Source organism: Schistocerca serialis, chromosome 4, assembly GCF_023864345.2.
Source record: "Schistocerca serialis cubense isolate TAMUIC-IGC-003099 chromosome 4, iqSchSeri2.2, whole genome shotgun sequence".
Taxonomy (NCBI): domain Eukaryota; kingdom Metazoa; phylum Arthropoda; class Insecta; order Orthoptera; family Acrididae; genus Schistocerca; species Schistocerca serialis.
In genome coordinates this window covers 419,693,372-419,719,930 of record NC_064641.1, presented here as the reverse complement: position 1 = coordinate 419,719,930, position 26,559 = coordinate 419,693,372, and the positions used below count along the sequence as shown (strand labels likewise).

The 26,559-nt window shown below is 38.3% G+C and overlaps 2 protein-coding genes across 2 annotated transcripts in view; one reads left to right on the top strand and one right to left on the bottom strand.

Annotated features, from left to right (window-relative positions):
• The window catches only part of LOC126475003 (equilibrative nucleoside transporter 4), a 203,482-nt gene extending 185,280 nt beyond the window's left edge, over window positions 1-18,202 (bottom strand). The window contains exons 1-5 of the mRNA XM_050102542.1: window positions 18,043-18,202; window positions 17,717-17,933; window positions 17,450-17,604; window positions 17,238-17,366; window positions 17,017-17,091 (exon numbers count right to left, since the gene is read on the bottom strand). Coding sequence (XP_049958499.1) covers window positions 17,017-17,091; window positions 17,238-17,366; window positions 17,450-17,604; window positions 17,717-17,933; window positions 18,043-18,076 — 610 coding nt within the window. The 5' untranslated portion in view covers window positions 18,077-18,202. The remainder of the gene's footprint in view (window positions 1-17,016; window positions 17,092-17,237; window positions 17,367-17,449; window positions 17,605-17,716; window positions 17,934-18,042) is intronic.
• A 103-nt stretch (window positions 18,203-18,305) lies between these two features.
• The window catches only part of LOC126475004 (WW domain-binding protein 2), a 133,386-nt gene continuing 125,132 nt past the window's right edge, over window positions 18,306-26,559 (top strand). Inside the window, exon 1 of the mRNA XM_050102543.1 lies at window positions 18,306-18,463. Within this exon, the coding sequence (XP_049958500.1) occupies window positions 18,408-18,463 (56 nt within the window). The 5' untranslated portion in view covers window positions 18,306-18,407. The remainder of the gene's footprint in view (window positions 18,464-26,559) is intronic.

Below are 26,559 nucleotides of genomic sequence, written 5' to 3'. Positions count from 1 at the left end.
AGGGGAATTGCAAGTGACTTCAGTGTATAAGAAGGGTGAAAGAATAGATCCGCAAAATTACAGAGCAATATTCCTAACTTTGGTTTGCTGCAGGATCCTTGAACATATTCCGAGTTAGAATACAATAAACTTTCTTGACACTGATAAGTACGAATCAATATGGTTTTAGACAGCATCACTCATGGTAAACTCAGCTTGCCCTTTTCTCACATGATATACTGTGAACTATGGATGAGGGGCAACAGGCAGATTCCATACTTCTAGAGTTCGAAAGCATTTGACATACTGCCCCATTGCAGGCTGTTAATGAAGGCACAAGCATATGAAATAAGTTCACAGATATGTGAGTGGCTTGAAGATTTTTTAAGTAACAGAACCCAGTATGTTCATCAGAGACAAGGGTATTGTAAAGAGTGCCCCAGGAAGGTGATAGGACTGCTGTCGTTTTCTATATACATAAATGATTTGGCGGACAGGATGGGCAGCAGTCTGCAGTTGTTTGCTGATGATGCTGTGGTGTATGACAAGGTGTCAAAGTTGAGTGGCTGTAAGAAGATACAAGATGACGTAGACAAAATTACTAATTAGTGTGAGAATGGCAGCTATCTCCAAATGTGGAAAAATTTAAGTTAATGCAGATGAGCAGGAAGAACAAACCTGTAATGTTTGATTACAGTATCACTAGTGTCCTGTGTGACACAGTAAAGTTGTTTAAACGTCTGGGAGTAACATTGCAAAGTGATATGAAATGGAATAAGTATGTGAGAACTGTAATGGGGATGGTGAATGATCAGCTTTGGTTTATTGGGAGGATTTTAGGAAATAATAGTTCACCTGTAAAGGAGATGGCGTATAGGACACTGGTACGACTGATCCTTGAGTACTGCTTGAGTGTACCAGGTTCGACTGAAATAAGACATCGAAGAAATTCAGAGGCAGTCCGCTACATTTGTTACTGGTAGGTACAAACAACATCTAAGTATTACAGAGATGCTTGAAGAACTAAAAAGGGAATCCCTGGAGGTAAGGCAACATTCTTTTTGAGAAACATGATTGAGAAAATTTAGAGAACTACCATTTGAAGCTGACTGCCAAATGACTCTACTACCACCAACATACATTGCACGTAAGAACCATGGAGATAAGATTTGAGAAATTAGGGCTCTTATGGAGGCATATAGACAGCCATTTTTTCCTTGCTCTATTTGCGAGTGAAACAGGAAAGGAAATGGCTAGTAGTGGTACAGGCTACCCTCCGCCACTCACCATATGGTGGCCTGAGAAGTGTCTATGTAGATGTCGATATGGATGCTCAACTTAATGTTCACATGGCTCACAGGAGTGTTTGGTTATGTCACTGCAATACTTCCATAGAACGAACATTTGTGTGTGTAGTTGCTACTCCTAAATGAGATTTTCACTCTGCAGCGGAGTGTGCGCTGATATGAAACTTCCAGGCAGATTAAAACTGTGTGCTAGACCGAGACTCGAACTCGGGACCTTTGCCTTTCGCGGGCAAGTACTCTACCACTGAGCTACCCAAGCATGACTCACACCCTGTCCTCATAGCTTTACTTCCGCCAGTACCTCGTCTCCTACCTTCCAAACTTTACAGAAGCTCTCCTGCGAACCATGCAGGACTAGCACTCCTGAAAGAAAGGATACTGCGGAGACATGACTTAGCTACAGCTTAGGGGATGTTTCCAGAATGAGATTTTCACTCTGCAGCAGAGTGTGCACTGACATGAAACTTCCTGGCAGATTAACACTGTGTGCTGGACCAAGACTCGAACTCGGGACCTTTGCCTTTTGCGGGCAAGTGCCCTACCACTGAGCTACCCAAGCACGACTCATGCCCCGTACTCACAGATTTACTTCTTTCACCAGTGCTAGTCCTGCATGGTTCGCAGGAGAGCTTCTGTAAAGTTTGGAAGGTAGGAGACGAGGTACTGGCGGAAGTTTCAGTTGCTACTCCTATTTCATAAAAATCACCCCTAATGCTGTAATTACTGTTCTTAGCCAGGCTGTTTCGGCTCCACAACTATAATAACCCGATCCTTTATGCCAAAACCTTTGCACAAATTCTTATGTCCTCTGTCGCCTGGGTACGGCTAGCACTTGACTTCACAGTACTTATGACCTGGTACCCTATTCCTAATTTGTCCAGCACCATCTGGCCCACACCCCTCCCATGACAACTACCTAGCAGCAAGACTCTTTTCTTCCTACTCTCTTTTGGTACTGACCTACACTGAATTTCTTTGTTAAAAGTCTACTGCACTCCACTGTACCCTACAACTGGATGAGGCTCTTCCCCTCCTTCTCTAGATTACAAGTCAAATTTATTCGATATTGTTAGCTGAATTGTAGATGAAGTTGAAGAGCTATTTTCCTTTTGCCCATTGCTTATTACCTTTACCCACTTCCCAAGATTCTTCCCACTTCAACCTATCTAGTTCAAATTTCGCGTGATCTAATTCAGCCTGAAGGGCACAAATCTTTGCCTCCTGCTCAGTGATTCTCTTCTCTTTTTTGCAAAACTTTCAATTCCATGGGAAAGCCTCGATGAGTTCCCCATTCAGTTCCCCACTACAGTCACTCCAGTCGAATTCCAACCCACAGTCTACACATACCACTCCCTTTCTTTGACTATCCTACAGCAACATCTGCATCTATCATACATTGCAACACAGATTATACACTTAAAAATTGAATTAAATCACTTAACACACTTATTACACAAATTTTCATTACTTAACAGCAACAAAAATTAGGCCTACAGGTTAGCACTTCATGTGTATGATATAACGTTAAAATTTATTTATGTCCACTTACAACAACGTAATACTCCCTCAATTGCAGTATCCATTCAATTATCTTAATCACAACAGAATGAATTTTTCACTTAGATGAAACAGTTCTACAGCCGTTTCAAAATCTTTGAATTCAGTCCTGCCTGTAGAGAAAATGCTGCAGCAGATGTATAGACGCTGTCATGTCATACAATAGCTTTTTTGTAGACACTGAAGCATATTGCTATAAAAGCTGTTATGGTCTTCTGTTACTTTTTTTCTGTCATGGGAGAGACAATCCGTTTAGGAGCTCTACTGCTTTGCTACCAACAAAACTTGTCTTTCGTTCTCTGCTGAATCTTAGGCTTTGGAAGTCTAATTTGGTTTTATATCTCTACTACACGTATCCTTTACAGTATTTTAGCTACCATTTCAAAAACTCACAACCAAAGAAACTATAACAAAGTCATTCTTCAAGAGGATAAGTTTTCAGATTACATTTATGCCATAAAAGAAACTTAAATACAAAAATATATGAATCTATTAAAAACAGATTCTCATAACCCCAATAAGTACAAGGCTGGAAAAGTAAATATTAAAGGGTACAGTAACCAACTCTGTATTACTGTTTCTTATTCAAAGTCATCCTAATGGCCTTTTTTTGAAATACAAAAATTCTTTTTGTGATATTGCTGCTGGAGTTTATCCAAACAGTAATTCCAGTCTGCAAATATTGTTCAAATAGAGCATGGTACATTGTACATAGAAGTTTTTTAGCACAATGTGCAAGGTGTTTCATAATAAATATTACAGTGCTTAATTTACAACAAAAAAACATTGTCTACATGTTGTCTCCACTGGAGCTTACTTGTGACCATAATTTCCAAAAACTTTGTAGCAGTAACTTCTTCCAATCTCATTTCATCTATGAATATATCTATGTGATCTTCTTTTTCTCTATTTATGAACACCATGAACACGGTCTCTTATTTATGATTAAGTCATTCTGTATGAGCCATTTGTCATGAGCATACAGTAGTTTTTGATACTTCTCACTGACTCTGATATTGCTTACAAACAGGTTGAATAGAATCAGGCCAAGTACAGATCCTCGAGGTGCACTGTACTTAATACCCCTAATTTCAAATCTGCATCCTGATTTTGTTGTCACATACTGTTTTCTGTTACTGATTTATGATTTTACACATTGCGCTGTATGTCCACATACATCACAGCGTTCAAGTTTTTCAGTCAGTGCTGTATGGGTGATTGTGTCAAAAACATTAGACAAATGCAGAAACATAGCAGATAGACAGATTCCGTTAGACTCGAGACAGCTGTTTGTATAATTTCCCTTTTCTGGAAACCATGTTGTGCAGGAATCAGAATCTTAGGTTTCTCTAGGAATGTCATCATACTAATTAACTCCTCCCAAACAGGACATGAAGACCCAAAGGCACCGACCGGCTGCCATGTCATCAAATGGTTCAAATGGCTCTGAGCACTATGGGACTCAACATCTTAGGTCATAAGTCCCCTAGAACTTAGAACTACTTAAACCTAACTAACCTAAGGACATCACACACACCCATGCCCAAGGCAGGATTCGAACCTGCGACCGTAGCAGTCCCGCGGTTCCGGACTGCAGCGCCAGAACCGCACGGCCACCGCCATGTCATCCTCAGCCCACAGGCGTCACTGTATGCAGATATGAAGGGGCATGTGGTCAGCACACTGCTCTCCTGGCCTTATGTCAGTTTCTGAGACCAGAGCCGCTACTTCTCAATGAAGTAGCTCCTAAGTTTGCCTCACAAGGGCTGAGTGCACCCCGCTTGCCAACAGTGCTCGGCAGACCAGATGGTCACCCATCCAAGTGCTAGCCCAGCCTGACGTCTCTTAACTTCGGTGATCTGACAGGAACCGGTGTTACCACTGCGGCAAAGCCGTTGGCTCATCATACTAAAGGGTGTCTCAAAAGAAAGATTATATTTGATGTGTCAATATAGTCTATTGACAAAATCTTTATTTATTATTATTTAAATATACAGTTTAGGATGTTACTTCTTAAAAATAATGTTATTTAAATGCAATCCAGCATGCCTGCTGCATTCATTTAAATGACGAACAAAATTTTGCATGACAGCTAGGCATATATGCACTTGTGTGTGGCTGTCACTGCACTGCGGATATTTTCTTTCAATTGCTCCAGAGAAGTCGTATTATTGACATAAACTTTAGATCTGACATATCCCCACAAGAAAAAAATGAATGGGGACCAAATCTGAACTGTGTGGGAGCCAATTTATGTCTCCCCTCCTGTAGATCAGTTTGCTAGGAAAAATTCATGAACACACAATATAGGTGCATTAGATGTGTGTGCTGTGGCTCTGTCTTGCTGAAACCTTGTCCTTTGGTTTGAAAATGAACCTCATCAGAGAAAAAGATTCTGTTAAATGAAGGGCACTCAGTTACATCATTAATGAACTGCAGCCTCTGTCTGGGACCCTCAGACTTTAATTCTTGCACTATTTGGGTTTTGTAAGGGTGCAGTTTAAGTCTTTTTGTAGAACTTGATGCAGTGATAATCTATACATATTTAAACAACTTACATGTCTATGAATGGAGACATTAGGATTGTCATAAGCAGACTGATTTAAACTCTCCACAGATTCACCTATTCTTGATGACACTGGTCACCAAGATTTCAATGTGGCCAGTATTGAAGCGGTCTCCTCAAACATTTTGATCCAATTCTGTATAAGGGGAACACATGGAGCATCATTTACATTATGCAATCCATGACCACTGCAAACTTTCCTCCATGCCACAGTTACCAAATCACCATTTTTGTTAATTCTCACACACAGAATGCGTAGTCTTCTCCCAAGAAGTGTTCCAGATCAGTTGAATTCCTAAAGGCCAAGCAAACAATGAATGTAAACCCCCTCCCCCCCACTCTCCTCAGATTTGTTGCTCATGCACAGAGGGCTCTTCAACTATAAATCTTGTTTTGAGACACTCTGTACTATATATGAGCAGCTATAGCATTTTTGAAGAGTCCATAGATACTGGTCTGTTGTTATTTGGGTCATCTTTGACACATTTCTTATTTTTAATTTTTCTGGGAGTACTCCTTTTAATGAGCTGTCTGCTATATGCAAAAGAGGTTCAATTGTTTCTTCATTCACATGCTTTATTAGATAATTTGATATTTCATCATCTCCTGCAGACTTCTTGGACTTTAATATCTGAGTTGTTTTTATGAGTTCTGTTTTTGTTTTTGGTTCCAGGAACATTGAGAGTGATGGTTGCCCAAGAATTCTATGATACTGTGACCTCTGGTGATTTCTTTCCCCCTCTAAATTTTGCACAGCATCTATAAAATTGTTGTTGAGTATATTAGCTATTTTTGCTCCATCTGTAACTATACTATTCTCACTTCAGTTGAGTTAGTAAAATTTCTATTTATACTGTTTTCACTGCATCTTTCAGTGTTGATTATGTCCCATCCTCTTTTACTTTTACGATATGAATTTGCTACAACTCTGTTTATTGAACTCTTATTGATTGCCTGTCCTTCTGATACTTTTTGTGTGTCTTCATATTCCCTGTTTGAGTTCTTTCACTCTAGTCCTTAGTTTATTTATTTATTGTTCCGTAGGACCACATTAAGGAGAAATCTCTATGGTCATGGAATGAGTTAATACATGAAATTATAACACGATAGTGGAAACAGATAAAATGAAATATAAGAAACATATTCAGGTGACAATTCGTAAGTTTAAATAAAGAAAATCAACAATGTAACACTGGAATTTGCTTAATTTTTCAGCTCTTCCAGGAGCTCCTCGACAGAATAGAAGGAGTGAGTCTTGAGGAAACTCTTCAGTTTGGACTTAAAAGTGTTTGGGCTACTGCTAAGATTTTTGCGTTCTTGTGGTAACTTATTGAAAATGGATGCAGCAGAATACTGCACTCCTTTCTGCACAAGAGTCAAGGAAGTGCATTCCGCATGAAGATTTGATTTCTGCCTAGTATTAACTGAGTGAAAGCTGCTAACTCTTGGGAATAAGCTAATATTGCTAACAACAAACGTTAAAGAAAATATATACTGTGAGGGCACTGTCAGAATTCCCAGACTATTGAATAGGGGTTGACAAGAGGTTCTCGAACTTACACCACACATAGCTCGAACAGCCCATTTTTGAGCCAAAAATACCCTTTTTGAATCAGAAGAATTACCCCAAAAAATAATACCATATAACATAAGCGAATGAAAATATGCGAAGTAGACTACTTTTCATGTTGAACTGTCACTTATTTCAGATACTGTTCTAATGGTAAATAAAGCAGCATTTAGTTTCTGAACAAGATCCTGAACATGGGCTTTCCACAACAGCTTACTATCTATCCGAACGCCTAGGAATTTGAACTGATCCGTCTTGCTTACAATATGCCCATTCTGTCTGATCAAAATATCGGTTCTTGTTGAATTGTGAGTTAGAAACTGTAAAAACTGATTCTTACTGTGATTTAGCATCAAATTATTTTCCACAAGCCATGAACTTATTTCATTAACTACATTATTTGATACTGTTTCAGTATTAAACACAAGATCCTTCACTACCAAGCTGGTGTCATCAGCAAACCGAAATATTTTTGAATCACGTGTAATACTAGAAGGCATATCATTTATATAAATAAGAAACAGCAGTGGCCCCAGCACTGACCCTTGGGGAATGCCCCACTTAACAGTGCCCCATTGGGACTGAACATCACTACCACTCTCAATATTGCGGAGAATTACCTTCTGCTTTCTGTTCTTAAAGTAAGAGGCGAACCAATTGTAAGCTACTCCCCTTACTCCATAATGGTCCAACTTCTGCAGTAATATTTTGTGGTCAACACAGTCAAAAGCCTTCGTTAAATCAAAGAAAACACCCAACGTTCGCAGTCTTTTATTTAATCTGTCCGAAACCTCACAGAGAAAAGAGAATATAGCATTTTCAGTTGTTTAGCCATTTCTAAAACCAAACTACATTTGACAGCAAATTATGGGAATTTAAATGCTCCAGTAACCTTGTATATACAACCCTCTCGATAACTTTAGTAAACACCGTTGGCATAGAAATAGGTCTATAATTGTCAACATTATCCCTGTCTCCCTTTTATAAAGTGGCTTCACTACCGAGTACTTTAATCGGTCAGGAAACCGACCACTCCTAAAGGAAAAGTTACAGATATGGCTAAGTACTGGGCTAACATACATAGAACAATACTTCAGTATTCTGCTAGATACCCCGTCATATCCATGAGAGTTCTTGGTCCTTAGTGAATTATTAACTCAATCTCCCTCTTGTCAGTATCATGGAGGAGCATTTCAGGTAACAGTCTCGGAACTCTTTTTTCTATGAGCGCTATATGATTCACTGTTTGGACTAGGTTTCTATTTAGTTCACCTGCTATATTCAGAAAGTGATTATTAAATACTGTACATATATGCGACTTATCAGTAACACGGACATTCCCACTACGCACTGATTCAATATTCTCGACCTGTCTCTGCAAACCAGCCACTTCCTTTACGACTGACCATATGATTTTAATTTTATCCTGAGACTTAGCTATTCTATCTGCATACCACATACTTTTTGCCTTCCTAATAACTTTTTTAAGCACCTTACAATACTGTTTGTAATGGGCTGCTGCATTTAGATTGTGACTGTTTCTAACGTTTTGATATAATTGCCACTTTGTTCTACAATATATTCTTATCCCTTTAGTCAGCCACCCAGGCTGCATGTTTGTGCTAGTACCCTGTTTTGAACGTTCTAACGGAAAGCAACTTTCAAAGAGCACAAGAAAAGTTTTGAGGAAAGCATTATATTTATCGTCTACTGTATCAGCACTATAAACATCTTGCCACTCTTGTTCCTTGATAAGGTTTACAAAGGTCTCTACAGCAACTGGATCAGCTTTCCTAAAAAGTTGATAACTATATTTAACATGTGTTGCAGCACAAAAATCTTTTAGAGTTAAAATTTGTGCATCATGATCTGAAAAGCCATTCACCTTTTTGCTAACAGAATGCCCTTCTAAGTAATGAGGAATGAACAAAAATGTTGTCTGTGGTTGTTCTACTGTTCCCTTGCACTCTCGTTGGAAAGAATACGGTTTGCATAAGATTATATGAATTAAGGAAGTCTACCAGCATCCTTTTCCTTGCACAATCACTTATACAATTAATATTGAAGTCACCACATATAACTAACTTTTTGTATTTCCTATAAAGTGAACCAAGAACTTCCTCTAGCTTTAGCAAAAATATTGTGAAATCGGAGTCTGGGGATCTATAAATAACAACTGTAAGAAGTTTAGCTCCACTAAATTTAACCACACCTGCACACAACATTCAAACACCTTTTCAGTGCAGTACTTTGAAACATCAACTGACTCAAATGGGATGCCATTTTTCACATACATGGCTACTCCCCCACACCGCAAAGAGCTCCTAGAAAAGCTGCCAGCCAACCTGTATCCTGGTAAAGGAAGCCTCTGAATTATCTCCTTATCTAAGAAGTGTTCAGATATACCAATAATTTCAGAGTCAACATCTATAAGCAGTTCACTAACTTTATCTCTAATACCTCATATATTTTGATGAAATATACTAATTCCCTCATTAATCGGATACATAAGCTTTGTCGAAAGTGGTTTCTTTGTTAGAGAGACTTCCCTTAAACAGGAATACCTATCAGATGACTTCAATCTAAAAAAGGTACAGCTCTAATACCCACAACTACCGGAATTTTCCCATGAGTGATCCCACCACCGCCATCTATGCTGTCACCTATAAGCTTTGCCAACCTCCTCTTTCCATACCTGTTGAGGTGTAGGCCATGTCTAGTGAAACCCATCCTGCTGATAGACTCCACCGACACCACTGAAATGTGACTCGTGCCTTCTGTCATCAGTGCACCCCCCAAGTCTCATGTTATTCCGCCTGACGGCTGTATTAGGATGAGGCCAATCGTGACGTTGAAACAGTTCCACGAAATGCACATTTCTTTTATTTCTTTGTTGATCCACTTCCTGCTGTAACTTTCTTTACCTGACACATCATTCTATGGAAGACTGCATTAGTGTGTTAAGAAATGCACCATACTTCTCATACGTGCTTTGGGCTTGTATTGTTTCAATCCAATCTTCTTTCCTCAATGTTATTTTAAAAGTTTCATGTACTGTAGATCTATAATCCTGACTTTGCTCTTCTCTTACTTTATTTCTGTTTTTGAGCTGCTATTTTTGTAGATACATAACATTAACTCTCATGATCAGAGATTGCCGTTTGCAGAACTTCTGCTTCACATTCACTATTTCCTATATTAGTGATAATGTTATGAATGATGGCTTGACTGATCTGCCATTCTTGTAGGAACATTTGTTATTATTTTAATATTATATTGTAATAATGTTTCTTTTAATTCTTGTTTTGGTTTTAATTCTTTACTACCCATTTCTATGTTGTAGTCTCCACATATTACACCACCATTCATGTTAGACTTCCATAACAATTTTACAAGGTTTTTCAGAAATGTAATATTATCATCTGGAGACCTGTATAGACAGAAAATTCTTGGTTCTTTACTCACATTCCAGTAATTCCTTAATCTTTTTTAATGCATGCTAAAGGTTGCAGTAACTGGTATCTTGTACACTATCAATTTTCTTCTTATAGACAGCAACATCTTCGTCTTCATTTGGGTCTACAGAAATAATTAATCACATTAAAGCCTCTTATTATTAGATTAGCACTTCTAGATTTTTGTTGTCTAGGTATTGAATATTTTGGTGCAAGGCTTTAATTGTAGTTTCCTTTCGATGCCTTTGGAGTTGTTGAATCTGTTGTATCTACAGATTGACATGTGACGAAATTGTATTCATTATTATTTATTTTGTCTTTCTTCTCTTTTATTGGCTGTGGAATAAAGGACAGAATACTGAGGTGAGGGCCAAGGAGGCTAATAACAGAAATGAAGAAATAGGTTCTTGGCTCTTGGCAAGATTAATGTAGTTTATTAAACAAATTGTTCCAGACTCTATGTCTACAGGTTCTTGGTGAAACCTTGTCCAGTTAATGGCTGATGCAAGCCAAATACTACTACACACAGTCATGTCACCAACAAATTTAAAATTCACAGACATTACATTGGCAGTCAGTGTTTCTCGGTGGCCACTGAAGGCAGGGCCTACTTTTGCAAACTGTACCTTCTGTGTCTGGTTTGAGAGAGATACTTGGACATGCAATGAATGGCCAGTAGGCTGTATTGGTTCGATTTATTTGGCAACATTATTAGATGATATTAAATGGACCACCGTCTTAGTTAACCTTTGTATGTCTGATTTCTAAAATACTGACAATATTCTCAGAATGGCAATACCTTGATTAAGAAAGTTGGGTACAATTATGATGACTTAATGTAATAATTTTTATTGCAACTGAAGACGTGGCTGTAAGCCATGAAACTGGTAGTGTGGTCAATTAAGATCAAGTTTTTCAGCTGGTATTTTCATTCATCAATAATGGTATCAAATTCAGTTGATCAGCTGGTCAAGAAACTTAGCTGAAGGTGCTTGCACTAGGAGCCATTTTTCACTTTGTTAACGGAGAAATAATGCTGTTGTCATATTTTGCATATTTCCATTCTACTCTCTCCTACATTGTAATCACATGGAAAAATGCTACAGGAGCTGGGAAAAAAAAAAAAAAAAAAAAAACTTCAAACCTGAGAAACAACCTGTGAGATTAACATATGGGAACTTTGACACTGTAGGCTCTCCCGGCGTAAGAAGTCTTGAAAGTCTCTTCGGGTTTGCTGCTGGATCCTAAAATCAATTCGATTTGATATCTCGGCGATCCAACTGGTCGCCATCTTCAGGAGAATGCTGTGTGTGCTGATGAGCCCCGCTGAGAACTCCAGCATTCAGCTCCCCAAAAATTATGTAGCAGTCTCTAGTACAGTTAAATGGTTAAATTTAGCAATGAACCCTTCACAAACAGGTTTAAAATCACCGAATAAACAGCAGAATGAATACTGAAACAATGAAGACATAATCAACAAAATTCCAAATTTTAGGCAACAGTTTTGCACCTTACCCAAAGAGACAAAATGAAAATAAGTTTTTTTAATAGAATGAAATGTGCTCTGTTGAATGGTGTTAATGAATGTAATGTGGTAGGTGTCAATTTTGAGATACATGACTTTGAACACAGGTATATTTTGATACAGTCATGTTTTTTAGCAAATTTACAGGATGGTAGCACAGTAATTAAACACACAAGCCAGGCCAAAATTTCTGATATACTAAACACCTAGACAGACAGTAGTTTGGCAAAAGACCACGTCCATAGCACACTTTCCCCACTACTTATCCATCGTTAAACTATGGGGCAAATTTCTCGCGACATGATTTGCTGCCCACTTTGAAATGAGTTTATGCCAAATGTATTGCTTTCTGAACTCTATTTGCAACATTTGTGTGTAGAGCACACAACTTTGTACCACAATACCAAGAAGAAAGAGTCTAGCTCTTTTACATTAGGGACAGTGTAATGTCAAACTTGACGATTTCTTCTCGACTTTTCGGTCTCTGCCAAAGTGGTGGTCACGAAAATGACTCTAGCACCTCAACCAAGTTACAAGTGAGCCTGAAACTTTGCATAAGTTAATGTAGGGCCCTCAGGTACATCCTGTACAAATTTCATCAAAATTGAAGATCGTCGAGCTGGGAGCCTGAGGACACTTTACATGGAATGTCCCTTTTGAAAACCTGTACATTATTAATTTCCTTTCTTACGTTGAGAAGAAGCTTATTGTATACTTTCATACATTACTCATAATCTCTGCTGTGTACTTTCATGAGAGTAACAGAGTCATAGAGGAAATTTTTCATCAGTGTTGTGTTGTGCTTGTGAACATCAGAATTTTTTTGAAATAATTCCGTGTTGTCAGCTATAAACATTGTCAGTGAGTATGTATATTGACCTACGAAAATAAATATTCAGAGAGACTTGAAGAGATCCCTTCATGATGTTCAGAGAGAGACCCCATATTCTTGAAAGTCTCTTCAGGTTTGCTGCCAGATCCTAAAATCGACTCGATTCAGTATGTCGGCGATCCAACTGGTCCCCATCTCTACATCTACATCCATACTCCGCAAGCCACCTGACGGTGTGTGGCAGAGGGTACCTTGAGTATCTATCGGTTCTCCCTTCTATTCCAGTCTCGTATTGTTCGTGGAAAGAAGGATTGCCAGTATGCCTCTGTGTGGGCTCTAATCTCTCTGGTTTTATCCTCATTGTCTCTTCGCAAGATATATGTAGGAGGGAGCAATATACTGATTGACTCCTCGGTGAAGGTATGTTCTCGAAACTTCAACAAAACCCCATACCAAGCTACTGAGCATCTCTCCTGCAGTCTTCCACTGGAGTTTATCTATCAACTCCGTAACGCTTTCGTGATTACTAAATGATCCAGTAATGAAGCGCGCGGCTCTCCGTTGGATCTTCTCTATCTCTTCTATCAATCCTATCTGGTACGGATCCCACACTGCTGAGCGGTATTCAATCAGTGGGCGAACAAGTGTACTGTAACCTACTTCCTTTGTTTTCGGATTGCATTTCCTTAGGATTCTTCCAATGAATCTCAGTCTGGCATCTGCTTTACCGACGATCAACTTTATATGATCATTCCATTTTAAATCACTCCTAATGCGTACGCCCAGATAATTTATGGAATTAATTGCTTCCAGTTGCTGACCTGCTATATTGTAGCTAAATGATAAGGGATCTTTCTTTCTATGTATTTGCAGCACATTACACTTGTCTACATTGAGATTCAATTTCCATTCCCTGCACCATGTGTCAATTCACTGCAGATCCTCCTGCATTTCAGTACGATTTTCCACTGTTACAACCTCTCGATATACCACAGCACCATCCGCAAAAAGCCTCAGCGAACTTCCGATGTCATCCACAAGGTCATTTATGTATATTGTGAATAGCAACGGTCCAACGACACTCCCCTGTGGCACACCTGAAATCGCTCTTACTTTGGAAGACTTCTCTCCATTGAGAATGACATGCTACGTTCTGCTATCTAGGAACTCTTCAATCCAATCACACAATTGGTCTGATAGTCCATATGCTCTTACTTTGTTCATTAAACAATTGTGGGGAACTGTATCGAATGCCTTGCGGAAGTCAAGAAACACGGCATCTACCTGGGAACCCGTGTCTATGGCCCTCTGAGTCTCGTGGACGAATAGTGCGAGCTACAGGAGAATGCTGTGTCTACTGATGAGTCCTGCTGAGAACTGGAGTTCTCAGTGAGACTCATCAGCAGACACAGCATTTTCCTGAAGATGGTGACCAGTTGGATCGCCGAGATATCGAATCGAATTGATTTTAGGATCCGGCAGCAAACCCAAAGAGACTTTCAAGACTTGTTACACCGGGAGAGCCTACAATGTCAGAGACCCCATATATTAATCTCACAGGTTGTTTCTGAGGTTTGAAGATTTTTTTTTTCAGCTCCTGCAGTATTTTTCCATGTGATTACAATGTAGGAGAGAGTAGAATGGAAATATGCAAAATATGACAACAGCATTATTTCTCCGTTAACAAAGTGAAAAATGGCTCCTAGTGCAAGCACCTTCAGCTAAGTTTCTTGACCAGCTGATCAACTGAATTTGATACCATTATCGATGAATGAAAATACCAGCTGAAAAACTTGATCTTAATTGACCACACTACCAGTTTCATGGCTTACAGCCACGTCTTCAGTTGCAATAAAAATTATTACATTAAGTCATCATAATTGTACCCAACTTTCTTAATCAAGGTATTGCCATTCTGAGAATATTGTCAGTATTTTAGAAATCAGACATACAAAGGTTAACTAAGAAGGTGGTCCATTTAATATCATCTAATAATGTTGCCAAATAAATCGAACCAATACAGCCTACTGGCCATTCATTGCATGTCCAAGTATCTCTCTCAAACCAGACACAGAAGGTACAGTTTGCAAAAGTAGGCCCTGCCTTCAGTGGCCACCGAGAAACACTGACTGCCAATGTAATGTCTGTGAATTTTAAATTTGTTGGTGACATGACTGTGTGTAGTAGTATTTGGCTTGCATCAGCCATTAACTGGACAAGGTTTCACCAAGAACCTGTAAACATAGTGTCTGGAACAATTTGTTTAATAAACTACATTAATCTTGCCAAGAGCCAAGAACCTATTTCTTCATTTCTGTTATTAGCCTCCTTGGCCCTCACCTCAGTATTCTGTCCTTTATTCCACAGCCAATAAAAGAGAAGAAAGACAAGATAAATAATAGTGAATACAATTTGGTCACATGTCAGTCTGTAGCTACAACAGATTCAACAACTCCAGAGGCATCAAAAGGAAACTATAACTAAAGCCTTGCACCAAAATATTCAATAGCTAGATAACAAAAAATTAGAAGTGCTAATCTAATAATAAGAGGCTATGATGTGATTAATTATTTCTGCAGACCCAAACGAAGATGAAGATGTTGATGTCTATAAGAATAAAATTGATAGTGTACAACATACCAGTATGTGTGTAGAGCACACAAAGCTGTACCACAATACCCAGAAGCAAGAGTCTATCTCTTTTACATTAGGAACAGTGTAATGCCAAACTTGACGATTTCTTCATGACTTCTCAGTCTCTGTAAAAGTGGTCTTCACGAAAATGGCTCTAGCACCTCAACCAAGTTACAGGTGAGCCTGAAACGTTGCATAAGCTCATGTAGGGCCCTGAGGTACATCCTGTACAAATTTCATCAAAATTGAAGATGGTAGAGCTGGGATCATCTTCTAAACTGGGACACTTGACATGGAATGACCCAAAAGAAAATTAAAAACTTGCCTCATAGAAGAACCTTTCTATAAAATGAAGGAATTCATAGAGTTATAAGGCATTCTTTAGCGCAATGGTAGAGGAAATCACTTAGCTAAAACATAGCCTTAAAAGTAAAATGCGTTCCTTATGTCATGAAAACAAAATTTTGTATTTCAGCTCAAGTTATGATGATAAATTGCATTTTAATTTGTAAAAGGTAAATTTATTTACTTATATCACCCCAATTAAAATATCTACCTTAATTTATTTCACTATCTTAACCATCCACTTAAACATAGGCCAGTAAATTGCAGGTTTTAATGTTATAAGCAACCAATTGTTTTTAGAAAATAAGTAAAATAGTATACCGTATATATGTGATCATATGTCCTTCATTACTAGTACACTACTTGTAAAATATGTAATCAACAGACCAAACATTTAAAAAATCAAATCATATGAGGTTTCAAGTAGTTCAGTAATGGCAAATTTGAATAATTGCTGCAGCACTTTGTTTAGTGGCATTAAATAAATTCTGAAACAGCAGGAAGACTCAGGGAAACATGAAATAGTCAGATTAATTGAAGTCTTTGCCATTTCACACCCTGTCACCTTCCAATCTAATGTAGACCTCAGGGCATGCCACACCTGTGTTGGCCACCAAACCTAAATTACAAAAAATAATATATGAAAAAAATGTCAGTATTCTGTCCTCTTTCTATTTATACACTTACGAAGTTAATAACATCTTTTTATGTCATGTTACAAAGCCGGCACCTGGTATCAGTAGGTAAACTGATACAAATATTCAACATATGCATAGCTATGGAAATAGCTTATTTCAAAGTAATATTTTTTGTATAATTTTATTAAATACATTTAGCCCTCTAAACAGAAACAGAATATAGTACCAATTCATTCTTAATAGCACAAACAGAATAAGCTTGTGTTAGCTGCTTCTCTGTTTAAACGTGCCTTGTTCCCTTCTACATCTCTAAACATTCTCCTTCATGACATGACCTACAGAACATGATGGATGAATGACAAAAGAGACTGAGAAAGCACATCAACCTTCTGGTACGATAACATAGCTTGTGTAAAAGATGATGCTAAGTCACAAATACACTGCTGTATCTCAAGATTAAACACCATATACATTCACCTGGCAAAAGGGATTTATTTCTCATTAAATAACTGACTTTTCGAGATGGAAGTGAAAGGTTTATTTTATTTATTTATTTTTATGCCACTGAAAATGCCTTAGAACTAGGAGAATGAGAAAGGAAAACTTACTTTCTCCAGCCATTACAGCTTGTGTATACCTGCTTGGAAGCATACTAGTATACCCATAAAAGCTTGACTGTTGTACTGAAAGGAAACATTTTGAAAATTAAATGGTTAAGTCCATTACATTATAAATCAACATACAATCTACTATTTCCATTCAGCATCGCTCTGTTTTCGTCAGGGAAATATTCTCTCAACAGATGCTGAATACTGAAATTGGCGCCTACCTGTGCAGCCAAGAGCAACAACAGCAACAGCTACTAGATTTATAGTATATGAAGTAGATGCTCCAAATGCTTCCCACCATATTTCACATACCGCTACAAAAAATAATGTTATGAATGATACCAGATAACCTGCAACATAAAAAGTAATTTGTATGTGGTAATTCTCTTTTTTTTCTAATGGGATGGTATGAATACTGAACTTTTCTATTTACCAAATGTGATCCGGGTGTCCAAGGACAATGTTTCAACTAAAACATTATTTGCAAGCACGGCAAAAAATGCCATCACAATGTAAACTAATGACATGTCAAACACAATGGTAGTCCCAGGATAACGAGCTTGAAAATAATCCACGGCAATAATGAAGCTGTAAGAAAGAAATTTCATTACTGAAGCTATAGTTTGTGCAGTTCCATATGTAGCAGATAGTGTCACTCCTGTTGACACTCTCTGCGTCACAGAAACACATAGAAGCTTGCCTGTTATACGGAAGAAGAAATCCGACACCAGCCAATACAAGCGCAAAATATATGCAATTACATTTATCTATTGGCGGCGAGAGATGGCTGAAACCATTTGTAAATCTGAAGTCATTTGCTGTTCGGGCTTTCCCTAACTGTATGTATCCTCTGCTTAAATTTTCGTCCATTGTTGTTCGAATTGCCTCAGTCTCCAATTTTGCCAAAATTTCTCCAACTGTCGAAAGGTGTCAATGTCAATAGCGGCTGTTTTTATCTATACATTTTATTTACAAATTCAAATGCTAGGATGGAGCCCGACAGCATCTCTCGAGCGGCGAGCGTACCGCGTTTTGAGACCTTTTGAGCCGATAAACTCATACATCAGGCATTCCTGCATTTATCAGTCGAAAGACGGTCATGTTTCAATATTTATACAACGGGTACCTCATATTTATATACACATAGTCCTTCATACTCCCAAGCCACAGCACAACTACTTCTACGCATGTCTGTTAAAATACGTGCATTGATTTTTGCGCTTAAAACCAGCGATGTATTAACTCCCGGAGGTTACGTCACGCAGTCATGTGATGGCAAACAAGACACTAACGGGAAGCACACAGTCACAGATCTTGAGTGACACATTCTCACTCTCAGTGAGGAAGTTGTGATTGTGGATTTAGGCTGGGAGTAAATAGAAATTTTTGAAATGTCGCTAAATACAGCACACGCCAACGGAGGCGTGTTAATTCATTCCGGAGAATGGTCAGTAGTGCTTCAACGAATATTCATTCGTAGCAAGATAAGAACAAATTTGTGATATCGGTCTCGAATTTTCTGACATCACCTGTCAATATTTGTGTTAGGAACTCCCGTGTTCCCGTGCTTTATTTCTTTAACTGTTCGTTATATTTGAATCCTGTATGGCCATTATATTTTCCTATAATTTATAGACCGGTAACAGCAACATTTGAGCAGTACTAACGATATCGAATTTGAGTAAGTGTTCTACAAAATTACGCAATAGTTCAAATTGAACTCAAATAATTGGTGTCGTCTTGGTACTGAGATTGTATTGATGGTTTCTGCCCCCCCCCCCCCCTCCTCCCCTTCTGTATTTATAATACTCGTGTCCCTCTTATGAATGTAAAATAAACTATACTGAAAACAACGTACTTCTTTCAGATAGGGCTCAAACATTTATATTAACTTTTAAACATTTGCCAATTTCCCCTTTTTATTAATTAGTGATATGATATTTGTCGTTCTCTATTCCCGAAATTTCTCGTCACATCTAGAAGTGCAATGTTTTCAAATGTTTTGAACGTAGTTTGATAATGGGAAACAACAGCTAGGGCGTTACTCTGACTTAAGTAACATGGGCAGGATCCAAAACTAAGTATTTATTCTATAAATTGTTGTTCACTGCATCCATGGCGCGAGAAAAGCACTTCAGCCTGAAATACTACAGTAAGCAGTTGATGTACCTGATATCTTCATTTCTTAATATGCAGTAATATATATAAAAGTGTGTTTACTGCTATGTAATTCAGTTTTTCTGTATATATGTCCTATTTTTATATGTTTATAATGTAACATATTAAACACACAGGGAACGTATATCTCAAACTAGGACTACTTCAGAACATTTATTTTATATTCACAAGTTGGTTTCGCCATCTGAGCCCTGAACTGTACTTCAGATCTGTGCAGCACCACAACCAACGTTTTAATTGGACATATGATCACACTAACTGAAGACTGATTTTACAGATTCTTTTCTACAATAATATAATCTGCGAAATTTATCTCATTAATGTATGTTTAATATGTAGGGCCCTACAATGATCTATTTAATCCTATGTTTTAGTGCCAGATTGATAGACATGAATATGGGTAGATTGCTTCGACCTGTTGACATAGTTCAGTGGAAAATAAAAAGTTCTTAGGATTTTGTGTCAGGTCAGTGTACAAGATTATTCATTCAGATACATTGAAAACATCTTTCACTGCTCTGCTTGGTGTCGCTTGGACTCTGTTTAGCATTTGTTTCATAAGGAGCTCCGGAAAGCCATATCTTTCCAATGTTAAAATAGTGCTTATAAGTTACAAGTTTTGTCGTAAAATATTTTAGCTAGGAAGTTGAAATTTTCGCTGGTTATTTGTTGGAGTATTGGCTACAACTTAACACAGGTATTTTTTTAAAATTTAATTTTGTTGTTAGAGATTAATTTTTGTATTGTAATGAAAATTCACTATTTTTGTGCCATTTTCTGTTTATAAATACAACAATATACAGGTTTTTGGAAAATGGCTGTGTTAAGTTACACGGAAGGGACCGTCTAACATTTCCTGAAAATTGGAAGCTAATTCTTATGGTAGATCCTGTGAAAACATGTAATTTGTTGAAAAAATAAAACTTTTGTGAATAGAGTGACAGTGTGGATTACCTTTTTAGTGCATTCCAGGTCCAAAGGATGGATTATCTTCATTTTCTGCAAACTCCTCCTCCAGCTTCCTCATCGTCCTCCTCCTGTTTACACTGGCTTGTATTTCTAGACTATTTACAGCCCTGTCAGCAGCCTGAAAATGTTCCTTGTCTAAAGCAAGCATCCAGAATGAGATTTCACTCTGCAGTGGAGTGTGCACTAATATGAAACTTCCTGGTAGATTAAAACTGTGTGCCGGACCGGGACTCGAAAGTAGGAGATGAGGTACTGGTGGAAGTAAAGCTGTGAGGATGGGGCATGAGTCGTGCTTGGGTAGCTCAGATGGTAGAGCACTTGCCCGCGAAAAGCAAAGGTCTGGAGTTGAAGTCTCGGTCTAGCACACAGTTTTAATCTGTCAGGAAGTTTCATAAAGCAAGCATTCTTCAATAAAATTCTTCAGGGTATCAGACCGCATCGTCATAATTTAAAATGCGCCAACGTTTCGGCCAGCGTTGGCGCATTTTAAATTATGACGATGCGGTCTGATACTCTGAAGAATTTTATTGAAGAAGACAACGGCCGCGGAAGCCTACGCTTACATTTAAAGCAAGCATTGTTCGTACCATGTTGAAACCTATCTTCATTACCATATTTTGAAATACTGTGCACCTTACAATATTGCCATCATTGAAAGTAGCAATAGCATCATACACACCAAAGTGAAGTGTTTGTGTTCCAACAAACACAGTCTTGGTGATTCTTGATCATTTTACACTATTTACGCTTTCATTGGGGCTTTGAGATTTTCCATGAGCACACTTTTCCAACAGTTCCTGTATAGCTAAGTTTCTGAGGGTCGACAGACGTGTCCGATCCCATGCGTCGGCTTTGACCCTTGACATAAGGGTGTTGTCATGTGTGACGTCATGACGGCGCGGAGTTTGGTTTGTGAGTGTGATGCGTTTGTAGATGTCATTGTGGTTTGTTGTGCCCTCTGGTGCTATGCTGAGGGTTTTCGTTTGTGTGGTGTAATGGGTTTGCTTTTGCTCATTATCCAGAATTGTTCGAGTGTCAGCTGTGTTTGTAGTGGAATTCGTTTCAGTGGGTTAACGATTTTGTGTGAAGGTTAATTTAGTGTTGTTCGCTGTACATCGTGTAGTAGTTTTAGTAAAATTAATCGGTTGTTGTTTTTGTTCAGGAATAGATATGACAGATAAAATTAACAGTGCGTAGGTCAAGGGAAGTGTTCAATCCCAATGTGTGGCTGTATCTGGAGATGTTTTTGAGCTATATAGGCCAAGGGAAGTGTTTGATCCTAATTTATGGGATTGAGAGCTGCTGTTGAGCTATATAGGTCAAGGGAAGTGTCCGATTCCACGTGATATTGTGTTTAGTGGTGTTTGGGGAGTTTTGTGATGTCGGTTTTTTTTGTCGTTTTGTGTGGTTTTCTATGGGGTTGGGTGTCTAAATTTGTTTATATTTAGTTTGCCCCCACCCAAAAACACTCCATTTCCCACCTTTGTCCCGTTAATGTCATTAGGCTTTTTGTAGAAAGAGTGTGTGTGTGTGTGTGTGTGTGTGTGTGTGTGTGTGTGTGTTTTTTTCTATGTATTTTCGTCCTCATAATGTGTACGTACCGACTTTATATGCGCCATATTGGAATCATGGTTTATGGTCGTTTCCGCCATATTTGTGACGTCATGGGTCAAAGCAGACGGGCAGGATCGGACACTTCCGTATTTCCGTTTCTGAAAATAGGTTTTTCCATCCCCATTACTGCATAAGGCAAACTGTGTTTGTGACTGTACACTTCACCAGTTAGTGGTCCCTTGTTGTACTCACATCAACTCTTTTCTCCTTTGGGACACAAGTAATGATGGGGACTTTCATAGGTTGAAAAAGTATGAAAAAAAAAAGAAAATAGCCCAAACAGTCATCTTCATTTCGTGTGTGTTTTGCCTAATAGCCTTTCCATAATAGTTTTGTATTTTGTCAGTTACACTGTCAGTTAACCTTCCCTTCCCGTCCAACCCTTTACCATCACCGAGTTTTTGTTTTTTTTGTATGAAACTTTGTGGCCGAAGTCTTGATCACATTCGTTTCTGTACATGTCCAAGCACTCAAATATCTGCACAGCACCACCGAAACTTTTACAATCACTGTCATCAAGGTAATTCACATAACACACACGACAGAATGTTGAGGTATACTAGCAGCAACAACCACTTCCATTCCTCCACTATTGCCACTATAGTTAGCTGTGTAATAATTTTCATGCGTACCTTTATTTTTTCCTGGACACACACACACACACACACACACACACACACACACACACACACACACACACACACACACACACACACACACACACCGGTGGCAGATACTACACCATGAAGAGATGTGTGTACCCATTTACGCCAAGTACCATCGAATGCTACAGTCAAGTCCCTATTAGCTTTGTTTTCTATTACTGCCTCTTCCACAGCTTTCTTCATAGATTCTATACAGATGACTTCTAATTTAGACCCTGTAAATCTATTATAGTTTGTAAACTTGGCTCGGGGATTTGGAAGATTCATCATGCCCCAGAAAACTGCACCTGCAGTACCACCCTTACCAATTGTACGCAAGACATAAACAAATCTAATGTTTTGTTCATAAATTTTGCTATCATTTTCTTCACTTGTAGTAGCTGCAACACTGTTCCAAAAAGGTAGTGATGTATGAGTGCTTACCACACTTCAGTTCCATTTCACTGGCAAGTCATAGATGATTTTTTATAGTGAATTCCAGACTGACTTCACTGCACTTCCCCCACATCTTACATAGTTTGCAAAAATTCTGTTGAGAACTGACATATCAAATATTTCATTCACATCTGATTCACCGATAAAACATTCACACTTTTCTCTAACTGATCAAGCTTCATCTGTGAAGTAATTTCTTTCTCACTTTCATTGCAATGGGTAACTGTACCAGCAAGTGAGGTTCACACATTTGGTTATCGTCTTTATTGTTCACGGTAATAACACGTACCTTTGGCTTTCCAACATTTCTCCTTTTCTTAAAACTCTTCAGAGGATTTCTAGTCACTTTGTTTACCCATGATTATCCTTCAATAAAACAGACTTAAATGAACAGAATCCACAGCAAATATTTTTAGGATTATGAACGAGTAAGTAAACGTGAAAAACATTACAATTGAGCAAGCGATATATATCGAACTGTCACAGGTTAGCCACAACACTTATTTTGTTACAATTATTTTGTAAAACACTTATTATTTTGTAAAACACTTATTTTCTCTCACATCACTAAAATGTACATGATGAGCATGTAGATTCCAGAGTAAAACATTTGACAGCTGTTTAAAAGCACCTCAGTGGGTCATACCCATTCAGAACATATTTCAAAAATATTTTAAAAATGGTTGTAGTCTTCTGAACTGAATAAATTATATATCAATTGAAAGGGAAAAGTATGTAGATTTTTAAAATGCAAAAAAGTAAAAAATTGAACATTTCATGATTTTGAACCTTCCCGGAGCCCCTTAAGGAATGGAATCCAGTACAATGTTCCAAATGTCAAGTGTTATCAGAGACAAGAATGTTGTCAGGAGTGTCCCAGGGAAGTGTAATAAAACTGCTCTTGTTCTTTATTCTGTATACATAAATATTCTACCAGATACTGTGTGTGGCAATATGCAACTCTTTACTTATGAATTGGAGTAAATGGGAAAGTACTGTCATTGACTTTGGAGGATACATGATGACTTAAACAGAATTTGTACTTGGTGTGATGAATGTCAGTGTGTTTTGTATGTAGAAAAAGGCAAGATGGTGCAGATGAGAGGAAAAACATTATAATTTCCAAATACAATATAAATAAAGTAAGTGGTTGGTAGTAAGGAAGGCGAATGGTAGACTTTTCTTTATTGGGCTAATTCTAGGAAGGTGTAGCTTATCTGTAAAGGAGATTGCATATAGAACACAGTTGCAACCCATTCTTTATTGGGATTCTGACTAGGTCAGATGAAAGGAAGAAATTAAAGTAATTTAGAGGTGTGCTGCTAGATTTGCTAAAAGTAGTTTCAGACAATACACAAGTATTATAGAGATGCTTTGGGAACTCGAATGGGAATCCCTGGAAGGAAGCAGATGTTCTTTTCACAAGAGACTACTGAGAAAATTTAGGAAAGCAGTGTTTGTGGCTGACTGCAGAATGATTCTACTTTAGCTTGTAGAGTGTGTATATAGATGCAGATGAACTTCTGTGTGGCATTGACATGTGTCTGCAGGAAGACACTACCCATGGGTGGGAGCTGCTGATTTGCTGTAGACTATGTCATCTGCCAGGGTAGCACAGTCTACTGCTCTATAAATGTGTTTACTTCAAGTTTTTTGATGGCACAGGAAGTGACATCATTAGTCATCTGACAACCAGTACTACAAACTTGTGTATGCAGTAGTCCGTCTTCTTAATCTGACAGTTATTTTCCAGACAGACTCCATTACCTTACCAGTAGCCAATGTACTCATTGCCTGCACTTAACCATCAAACTGGAACACACTGAAGAGGATTGGCTTTAAAATTCCTATCTAGATGTGAATATTTAGATTTTCTGTGGTTTCCTTTAATCATTTCGAGAGAATACTTTGATCTCTCTGAAAAGGGATGGCCAGTTTCCTTCCCTATCATTACCCAATCAAAGTTTAGGCTCCATCTATAATGACCACAATGACAATGTGTTTTGAAATGCTAATCTTCCTTCCTCATGTGCTTGTCTAGATGTTTCAAGATGATCAGTCTTTCAGTTCCACCAAGTGAAGAGTGGTGGGATATTGATTTGCCATCAATAATTCTGTGATGGCTAATTCTAAATCTGCAGTTGTTGAGGTCAACATGCAAAAAGTATATGGGTTTTGAAGTCAGACAAGGACAATCGTGCACACGTATTCCCCATTTGCATTCTGACCAGAGATCTTTGGTGCTACCATTCTCATCATTCAACCTCAAGTCACCTGGTTTGATGCAACTTGGTTGTCAAGATTTTGCTGAGTCCATTTCCACAAGAGTACATACAATTTAGACTGTGTTGACCATAGGTAAGAGAGCATACACCTATTGGCAGACCGCAGCCAATTCCTGTTGCGCCCCCCCCCCCCCCCCCCCCCCCCCCACACACACACACACACACACACACACACAGTTCGATTAGCTTTTGTGTGTACAACTGTTTAATCATGTGAAAATAATCAATTACTTACAAAAATATTTTGGGGTATTATGCTGGAGTCAGATGAATTTATTGTTGAATCACAATGTTTTGCCTCTTCTGTGGAGGGTGTCTTGAAGTAGGTTGTAACTTTTTTGAATGTCCAGTGCACATTCTGGCTAGTTGCTAACTGACGTAAAATTCAATTTCCATGTGATCCCATGCAGAGGCTTATCACATTTTTTGAAAACTCTAGCAAAGTTGGCAGCTGTTGGTTGCTGTCATTTGCTGTTTCTGTCACCCAGTGGTGGAAGATTGGTACGTCTTTTTCAGCACTTAATACAAATATCATTTAGTTTCACACCTTCCTCCTCTGGGTTAAAATTACTAAGGCAGTGTCTCCTCTCTGCAGTTGCCTTGGTGTTCCTCTATTATTATTGTTATTATTATTATTATTATTATTAGTAGTAGTAGTAGTAGTATGCTTCTTCACAATTACACGGTATTCTGTAAATTTCTGTAGAGAATTGCTCTGCTGAAAGTTCTTGGATATAAAACCACTGGATGCAGCTGTTAAACAGGCGGCAGTCTGGAAATTACTACTACTATGAGATTATCTATTCTTATTAAATAATTTGAGGTTTCGGTGACTGTTCTTAGTGCCCTCTTAAAGCTACTAACTTAGACATCTGCTTTGACATAATGATGTGTGTGCACACTGAAGCTGAACAGAATACTGACAATATTTATTTTATTTTGTTCTATATTATCTTTTTGCGATATTGGTTGTGATTACTGAGTGACTGGTATTGCAGAATTAATTTGAAAGGCGAGAATTTGGTTTAGATCTGGCAATGCTGGCTGGTGTGGCTGAGCGGTTCTAGGCACTTCAATCTGGAACCGCACGACCGCTACGGTCGCAGGTTCGAATCCTGCCTCGGGCATGGATTTGTGTGATGTCCTTAGGTTAGTTAGGTTTAAGTAGTTCTAAGTTCTAGGGGACTGATGACCTCAGATGTTAAGTCCCATAGTGCTCAAAGCCATTTGAACCAAATCTGCCAATGCCAAGAAATGTGGTTTCATGGGAATAAATATAATTCTTGGTACGGCTTACGTTTTGGTACTGAATATCAATGAGTGGCTTCTGTCTGCCATTTTGATGGTATAGTGGGTCAGTGCAGGAGGGTGGTAACAGGTTCGGTATTTGTTTTTGA